A 9,207-nucleotide genomic window follows, 5' to 3' on the forward strand; every position below is an offset into this window, starting at 1 on the left:
ATGCTTTCTTCCCACCTCCTCTTTCAGTCCCACTTTGCCACCAGAAGCACAATGCAGAAAATACATTCTTTAACCTCAGAAGTTTCTAACTCACACTACATTCAACCTGCAGACTCTGGTTTTGGTAATAAGCTTATCACAGAAATCCACCCTTTTCCAGAAGTCCGCAAGATTAGCACTCAGCATCTGGGTACCTTTCGTGTTTGACATAAATACCTACATACAACCGAGGGTCCTAGTCAGGATGGCCAGTGCAGCACACCGACGGATGTGCTTTAACTGGGGAAAGATGCTTTCCACACTCCTCAGCTCTGCTGGACAAAAAACTCTTGAATTAGAAATCAGAAATCCTAAAGGTTAATCTTACCTCTGCCACGGACTGGCTGTGGGACCCTAGGCCCTGAGCAAACCTCTAGAACCCCAGTTTCCCCCCAGAGGAAGCAAGTCCTGGTGCTGCCGCCCGAGTTGGGAGGGTAATGTGAGTCACTGTGGAGGGGGCGGCCCCATTCCCCCAGCCTGCTCCCTGCCACAGCCTGCAATAGGTGCAGGCAGCAATGACCATGCTCCGGGACCCCGTGAGAGAAGGGCCCCGTCACTGTGGGAAGGACCCAGGACTTGCCCAGATGCTGTGACCACCCCGTCTGGGGAGCTGCAGCTGGCATCCAGCTCTTCCAGACGCGAAAATTCAGGCTGTTTCCTGCACTATTGCCTCCTTAGCGTATGCGGCCTTAGGATGCGTGAACTTTAACTGGGAAACAGGCAGTTAAAGAAAATGGGGGCTGGGCACGGTGGCCCACGCCTGTCATCCCAGCACTTTGGGAGGCCGAACGGGCAGATCACCTGAGGTCAGGAGTTCGAGACCAGCCTGGCCAACATGGGGAAACCCCGTCTCCACTAAAAATACAAAAATTTGCTGGGTGTGGTGGTGGGCACCTATAATCCCAGCTACCCGAGAGGCTGAGGCAGGAGAATCGCTTGAACCTGGGAGGTGAAGGTTGTAGTGAGCCAAGATTGTGCCACTGTATACCAGCCTGGGTGATAGAGCGAAACTCCATCTCAAAAAAAAAAAAAAGAAAAAGAAAAAGAAAATGGGGAGGGATGGCGTGGGTCACGGTGGCAGAGTATGCACTGTGGGGCCTCTCTGCCCTGGCCTCCACTGGCCGGTGCTCATGTGCCGCTCCCATCTGGAATGGGGTTAGTCCCCCCCAGCCTGCAGATGCCTTGTGTGAAGCATTTCCAGCCAGGCAGTCTCACCTCACTTACCCTGGGCTGGCTCTGTGTCACCTCATTCATGTTGCCTTTGGAGTCATTGCCAAATTTGACCTGGTGACCTGTATAAAATGTCAGCTTCCGAGGGGAGAGCACTGTCCACAATAACAACTTAACAGGGTTGTCCACAGAGGCAGGCTGGCCTTGGGGAGCGTTTGCTGGGCTGCGAAAGCCACCTGGCGGGTAGGTGGGCTGGAGCCAGGTGGGAGGTGGGCGGGAGCCAGCAGGAGTTGCGGGGTGGGGCCCCCTCAGGCCGCTTCTCTGGGTGATGTTTTTGCCACACAGCAGCCTGGTGGCCCTGCTTGTTGCCTTCGAAAGAGAGCCTGCCGTGATCCTGGCTGTTTCTGTCTCCAGGTATGATGAAGAACTGGCCCAGGGTGACGGGGCTGACCGGGAGCTGAGAAGCCGTCAGGGTCAGTCTCTGGGGCCCAGAGCAGGCCGATCGAGAGACTCGGGGAGAACCGTCCTCACCACCTGGAAGTGACTCCCACCCGGACCTTATCAAAACTACTCACTCCACCTGGGCCCCTGCTGAAGCCCTATTTTGAAATTTCCCTTTTGTAGAGCTTTTTTCCTTTCCTAAGCCCTGTAAATAAATGAAGGCACTTCTTTGGAAGGTTATGGAGTCTGTTTGACAGTACTAAAGGAAACAATTCACGCAGATGTATAAAACTCGCTTTTTTTTTTTTAACCTAAGCAGAATTTTCATATTAAAAACTCACTTTTTTGACAGAAAGTAACAGCTTCAAGCATGTAATTTGATGTGTCACAAGGTTTAAACATTTAAAAACTTTACACTAAATTAAAAACAAAACAAATCTTATAGACTAGTCCTGCCATGAGAGAGGAATGTATTTAACTGACGGCTCTTTTAGTTGTGTTTCTTTTTACTTGACTGCGATTTTTTTTTTTTTTTTCCGAGACAGAGTTTTGCTCTGTCGCCCAGGCTGGAGTGCCCTGGCACAATCTCGGCTCACTGCAGCCTCTGCATCCTGGGTAGTAATTCTCCCACCTCAGGCTCCCAAGTAGCTGGGATTACAGGTGTGTGCCACCACACCCAGCTAATTTTTGTATTTTTAGTAGAGATGGGGTTTCGACCGTGTTGGGCAGGCTGGTCTCAAACTCCTGACCTCAGGTGATCTGCCCACCTTGACCTCCCAAAATGCTGGGATTACAGACGTGAGCCACCATGCCCAGCTTACTTGACTGTGATTTTGAAGAAAACAGGCAACTAGAAATATTCGTCAGTCTAGGTGTCTAGGTGCTCCCTGGAAGACCTGGTTTCTTTCCTTCTCTTTTCTTTTTTCTTTTCAGACGGGATCTCGCCCTGTCACCCAGGCTGGAGTGCTGTGGTGCGATCATGGCTCAACTTCCTGGGCTCAAGTGATCCACCCGCCTCAGCCTTCCGACTAGCTGGGACCACACAGGCACACACCACCACCCCCAGCTACTTTTTAAAGTTTTTTTTTTTGTAGAGACAGAGTTGCACCATGTTGGCCAGGCTGGTCTCGAACTCCTGGGCTCAAGTGATCCTCCTGCCTAAGCCTCCCAAAGTGTTGGGATTACAGGCATGAGCCACCACGCCCGGCTTCAAAAAGACCTGTTCCTACCACTTCGGTTTTGTGGATGAGTCAGTTGTAAATTGAAGCAGATGAGCACAGACAGGTCCAGCTGTGTGCCTTTTATGACGTCAGCAGCTGAGTTTGCTGCAGGGAAGCGCCGCGGGCAGCCAGGAGCTGTGGGAGGAGCGATGGCTGTGGGACAGGCTGCACAAGCATGGTGTTCCCACGCAGTCTCCCGGTAGCCCGGTGACTTACAGGAGTGTATGGAGAGGACCTGAGTTGGTGGGTAGATGGACAGATGCATTTGAGTAATAACTCATGAGTTACAGTGCTGTTCTTAGGAAGGGTCTTTTTTTTTTTTTTTTTGAGGTGGAGTTTCACTCTTGACACCCAGGCTGGAGTACAATGGCACAATCTAGGCTCACTGCAACCTCCACCTCCTGGGTTCAGGCGATTCTCCTGCCTCAGCCTCCCAAGGAGGTGGGATTACAGGCACCTGCCACCACGCCCAACTAATTTTTGTATTTTTAGTGGAGACGGGGGTTTCACTATGTTGGCCAGGCTGGTCTCGAACTCCTGACCTCAAGTGATCCTCCCGCCTCGGCCTCCCACAGTGCTGAAATTACAGGCGTGAGCCACCGCGCCTGGCCAGGAAGGGCCTTTTATTCATGGTCGTATTCACACATATTTGCTGAAGTTTCACTCTCTGTCTTGAGTTTATCTTTAAAGCTTGCCACCTGTTTTTGTTGCAATGCTAGTAACAGGAGTTTGTTCTCCCAAATGGCACCAAGGGTATGTCCTTCAGATAAGGGTCTTCCCTGACTTGCGCAAGCTCTCTCAGTACCCATGCATGGATGTGTGTCAAGTGTACATGCCATATTGTGTGTGTGTATATGTGTACATATATTTGATGATGTTTCCCTGCCAATTAGGGAAAAATAGGTCTTTTCAACACGTATGGTAGAATAGAAAGTAAGAGAAACATTATACAAATGGTACTTGGTTAGACTCCAAATAAACTGCTCTTGGTGGACTTTTCAGCCGTTCCTTCTTCATGATCTTATTGGTATGTGCGTTGTGTGTGTTCCCTGGTGTTTAAGTTTTGTTTTTTGTTTTGTTTTTGAGACAGAGTCTCGCTTTGTCGCCCAGCAGGCTGGAGTGCAGTGGCGCGACCTCAGCTCACTGCAATCTCTGTCTCCCAGGTTGAAGTGATTCTCGTGCCTCAGCTTCCCAAGTAGCTGGGATTACAGATGTACACCACCATGCCTGGCTAATTTTTGTATTTTTAGTAGAGATGGGGCTTCACCATGTTGGCCAGGCTGGTCTGAAACTCCCAACCTTAGGTGATCCGCCTGCCTCAGCCTCCCAGAGTGCTGGGAATGCAGGTGTGAGCCACTGCGCCCAGCCGTGGGGTTTAGTTTTAATGTGTTTGCTGTTGATGGCGGGTGTGGGATGGAGATCCCTGAGTCAGACTTGGCCTTGTGGGCTGGCTCTGCTGTTTATTAGCTGTTTCCCAAGCCTGTCCCTGGGGTTGTTGCACCTTTGTTTCCCACTGTATAAAATGGGGAGCTCTGTGGCCGGGCGCGGTGGCTCATGCCTGTAATCCCAGCACTTTGGGAGGCTGAGGAGGGTGGATCATCTGAGGTCAGGAGTTTGAGACCAGCTTGGCCAACATGGTGAAACCTCATCTCTACTAAAAATACAAAAATTAGCCTAGAGGCTGAGGCAGGAGAATTGCTTGAACCCAGGAGGCGGAGGTTGCGGAGAGCCGAGATGGCGCCATTACACTCAAGCCTGGGCAATAAGAGTGAAACTCCATCTCAAAAAAAAAAAAAGGCGGGGGAGTTCTGTTTGCCACAGAAACAACCAGTGCCACCGCACAGGGACCCTGCCCTCCCGCCTTGCTGGCTCTGGTGAGCCCTCTTACCCCCCAGGAGGGGGTGTCCTCTGCACAGCTGGAGGCTCCACCTTGGCTCCTACACACAGAGGTGAAAGACACCCTGTTAACTGTTCCCAGCTCTTCCATCGGTTTTTACAACCCGGTTCTCAGTTACATTGTGTTGTTTTTGCCTCTCTCTGGGAGAAGGGTGGAGTCCCTGGTTGGGAACGTTGGCCTCTGAGGCTCTGGGGCCACGTAGTCCTAACGGAGGAGTCACACCAAGTGGTTAGTTTGCTGGTGACCCAGTTGCTAGGTGAAGGTGAGGCTCTGCTAAGTGGATTTATGTCATATAGTGACTGTCTCATTAGTGATGTCATGTTCTGGGCAGATGTTTCCTCTGAGCACTTCCAGGACACGGGTGGGAAGGGTGCGGTGTTGGCAGCTGGCCTCGGGAGGCTGTCGGGCCAGGAACAGCCCCATTCAGCGCCAGGCCGGGCCTGAGCAGTGAGCCCTGCTGGGAGCTGTCCGGGAGCCGTTGCTGTTTTCTTGTCAGCCCCCACACACTTGATGGGGTGGGTCCCAGGCCAGAAGGTTGCATCCTGTGGTCGTTTTCACCAAGTTTGATAGGCTTGGTTTTTCCCAATATAAACCCATCCTCGACTGGGCACAGTAGCTCACACCTGTAGTCCCAGCACTTTGGGAGGCTGAGGTGGGTGGATCACCTGAGGTCAGGAGTTTGAGACCAGCCTGGCCAACATGGTGAAACCCTGTCTCTACTAAAAATACAAAAATTAGCTGGGCTTGGTGGTTCATGCCTGTAATCCCACCTACTTGGGAGGCTGAGGCAGAAGAATCACTTGAACCCAGGAGGCGGAGGTTGCAGTGAGCCGGGATAGCACCATTGCACTCCAGTCTGGACAATGGAGCAAGACTCCATCTCACACAAAACAAAACAAAACCACCATCCTTCACCTCCTTTGCACACGGGCTGCTCCCCGGGTATTAGTGAGGGCCTGGTGAGAACCTTCTCACTGTCTCCCTTCTCCTCCTCCGCCTCCCACCTGGGCTTCCATGGAGACCCCATCAGTCTGGACCCGCATCTGGTTGCGCTCCACTGGCTGCTAGGACTTTCCTCACAGGGGCCATTTCCCCTCCACACAGTGGTTCTTCAGGGCGCTCCATAAAGCTTCCTATGCTTGCCGCCCATTGGCCTGTTGGCTCGCACTGCCACACACCACGTCCACCAGCGCCAAACCCATGCAACTCCTCCCTGAGTCCCCCCAGGGGCCAGCACACTCTCCACCCTCCCCTCTGGAGCCATTCCCAGCTGTGCTGTGGCCGCCTGGCCCTCTCCCCGCAGCAGCCCTGCAGCCGCTGTGGTCTGGGGAGGCCAAGATCTCCTGCAGGGCCCTGCCTGCCTGTAACAGCACAGCGACTGGGGCTGCTCAGCGACTGGGCACCCTCAGGCTGTTTGTGTGTCGCCTAATGTGAACTGTGCCCCAGCGGAGGGCCCTGGGGCACATGAGGACCCTTTGTGAGCAGGTGGGAGCACATCCACCTTTGATTCCAGTCCCTCATTGTGGAAGATGAGGGATTTTGATCTTCACTGATTAGCCCCAGCCTGAACCATATTAGATCTCACATCCTGTGAACAATGGCGGCCTCCTGCTTTTGTCCTGAGAAGTATTCAGAGCGCTCCTCCAGTGACAGATGCAAACCCACCTTGCTCATGCTCCTTCCCAGCCGCTGGCGCTCTGTCAGCAGGAACAAGTCTAGGGGCCCACGATGTTCCCCCAGGCCCAGGCCCACCCTGCCTGCCACTTGGCCAACATTTCCCGGCACCTCCAGTTTAACTCACCTAATCTCCCCTCCCCTTCCCACCCCTCCCCTCCCCTCTCCTGCCCCTCTCCTTTCTTTCCTCTTTTTTTTTTTTTTTTTTTTTTGAAACGGAGTCTCACTCTGTTGCCCAGGCTAGTGGCACAATCTCAACTCACAGCAACCTTTGCCTCCCGGGTTCAAGTCATTCTCATGCCTCAACCTCCCAAGTAGCTGGGATTACAGGCATGCGCCACCATGCCCAGCTAGTTTTGTTTTGTTTTATTTTGAGACGGAGTCTCACTCTGTCACCCAGGCTGGAGTGCAGTGGCTTGATCTCAGCTCACTGCAAGCTCCGCCTCCCAGGTTCATGCTATTCTCCTGCCTCAGTCTCCTGAGTAGCTGGGACTACAGTAGGCGCCCGCCACCATGTCCGGCTAATTTTTTGTATTATTAATAGAGACGGGGTTTCACCGTGTTAGCCAGGATGGTCTTGATCTCCTGACCTTGTGATCCGTCTGCCTCGGCCTCCCAAAGTGCTGGGATTACAGGCATCAGCCACCGCGCCCGGCCTAGTTTTGTATTTTTAGTAGAGACGGGGTTTCACCACGTTGGCCAGGCTGGTCTTGAACTCCAGACCTCAAGTGATCCGCCGGCCTCCATCTCCCAAAGTGCTGGGATTATAGGCATGAGCTACCGTGCCCGGCTTCCAACCAAATGTTTTTGAGTGATGGCATTAGTGTTCTTAGAGATGTGCCTCTGGGGCACATCAGAGGATGATGGAGCTGGTGAGAGGCTAGAGGGAGATCTGGCAGTGCAGGCCAGAATGTGAACTCAGGTGGGGCCCTAGGGACGGGAGGAGGGGAGTTGCGCACGGGGAGCCTGCACACCGGGTGGAAGCGGACCTGCAGAGACAAGCAGTTCTCAGTGGCCCAGTAGGGGGCGTGTGTTAAACGGGGTTTGAGCCCTGAATGTGGAAGGAGGTAAACTGCAAAGCTGCAGTAACAAACGTGCTTTTCAGAAGCTGTTCAGAAAGGCCACGCTACTCATGGTTATGAATAATGCTGCCTCGAGGCCATGGCTGAATAGCAAGAACGTCACCAGGCAGCTTCCCTTCCTGTATCTTGTACTAGTTAAAATGAAATCAGAACTTTCTGTTTTTTTGAGACAGAGTCTTGCTCTGTTGCCCAGGCTGGAGTGCAATGGCGTAATCTCGGTTCACTGCAAACTCCACCTCCCGGGTTCCAGTGATTCTCCTGTCTCAGCCGGGATTATAGGCACCCGCCACCATGCCCGGCTAATTTTTGTATTTTTAGTAGAGACAGGGTTTCACTGTCTTGGCCAGGCTGGTCTTGAACTCCTGACCTGGTGATCCACCCGCCTCGGCCTCCGAAAGTGCTGGGATTACAGGTGTGAGCCACCACGCCCAGCCTGATAGCTCTTTTTTTTTGAGACAGGGTCTCGCTGTGTCGTCCAGGCTGGAGCACAGTGGTATGATCACAGCTCACTGCAGCCTTGACCTCCTGGGGTGATCCTCCCACCTCAGCCTCCCAAGTAGCTGGGATTACAGGTGCATGCCGCCACACCCTGCTAATTTTTATTTATTTTATTTTATTTTATTTTTTGAAACAGTCTCACTCTGTCACCCAGGCTGGAGTGCAATGGTGTGGTCTTGGCTCACTGCAACTTCTGCCTTCTGGGTTCAATCGATTGTCCCGCCTCAGCCTCCTGAGTAGTTGGGATTACAGGCACATGCCACCACATGTGGCTACCTTTTGTATTTTTAGTAGAGACAGAGTTTCACTATGTTGGCCAGGCTGGTCTCGAACTCCTGACCTCGTGCTCCACCCGCCTCGGCCTCCCAAAGTGCTGGGATTATAGGCATGAGCCACCGTGCCCAGCTGCTAATTTTTTATTTTTTTGTAGTGACAGGGTCTGACCATGTTGCCCAGGCTGGTCTTGAACTCCTGGCCTCAAGCAATTGGCCTGCCTTGGCCTCCCAAAGTGCTGGGATTACAAATGTGAACCACTGCTCACCTGAAATGGTATCTCATTATAGTTTTGATTTGCATTTTTTCTGACAGCTAATGATGTCGAGTATCTTTTCATGTCCTTTTTGGCCATTCGTATACCTTCCTGGGAGAAACCATTTTGATTTTTTTTTTTTTTTCTTGAGACAGGGTCTTACTCCATCACCTAGGCTGGAGTGCAGTGGCACAATCACAGCTCACTACAGCCTCAACCTCCGAGGCTCAGGTGATCCTCCCACTTCAGCCTCCTGAGTAGCTAGAACTACAGGCATGTGCCACCATGCTTGGCTAATTTTTTTGTAGAGATGGGGTTTTGCCATGTTGCCCAGGCTGGTTTCAAACTCCTGGGCTCGGCCGGGCGCGGTGGCTCACACCTGTAATCCCAGCATTTTGGGAGGCCGAGGCGGATGGATCACGAGATCGAGACCATCCTGGCTAACACGGTGAAACCCCGTCTCTACGAAAAATACAAAAAATTAGCCCGGCGTGGTGGCGGGCGCCTGTAGTCCCAGCTACTCGGGAGGCTGAAGCAGGAGAATGGCGTGAACCTGGGAGGCAGAGCTTGCAGTGAGCTGAGATCGTGCCACTGCACTCCAGCCTGGGCATCAGAGCAAGACTCTGTCTCAAAAAAAAAAAAAAAAACAAACTCCTG

At 52.5% G+C, this 9,207-nt stretch overlaps 1 protein-coding gene across 12 annotated transcripts in view; it reads left to right on the forward strand.

The window, feature by feature from the left end:
• Positions 1–2,005, forward strand: part of TTLL1 (TTL family tubulin polyglutamylase complex subunit L1) — a 48,306-nt gene extending 46,301 nt beyond the window's left edge. For 11 of the 12 annotated variants that reach the window (XM_055252559.2, XM_055252561.2, XM_063622981.1 and 8 more), the window contains one exon: positions 1,624–1,890. In XM_055252559.2, the coding sequence (XP_055108534.1) occupies positions 1,624–1,753 (130 nt within the window). In that variant the 3' untranslated portion in view covers positions 1,754–1,890. Of the gene's footprint in view, positions 1–1,623 lie in introns of all 12 variants that reach the window. The other variant, XM_063622987.1, reaches the window with a different exon arrangement.
• Positions 2,006–9,207: the final 7,202 nt, after the last annotated feature.

Source organism: Symphalangus syndactylus, chromosome 18 (assembly GCF_028878055.3).
Source record: "Symphalangus syndactylus isolate Jambi chromosome 18, NHGRI_mSymSyn1-v2.1_pri, whole genome shotgun sequence".
NCBI classification, from domain to species: domain Eukaryota; kingdom Metazoa; phylum Chordata; class Mammalia; order Primates; family Hylobatidae; genus Symphalangus; species Symphalangus syndactylus.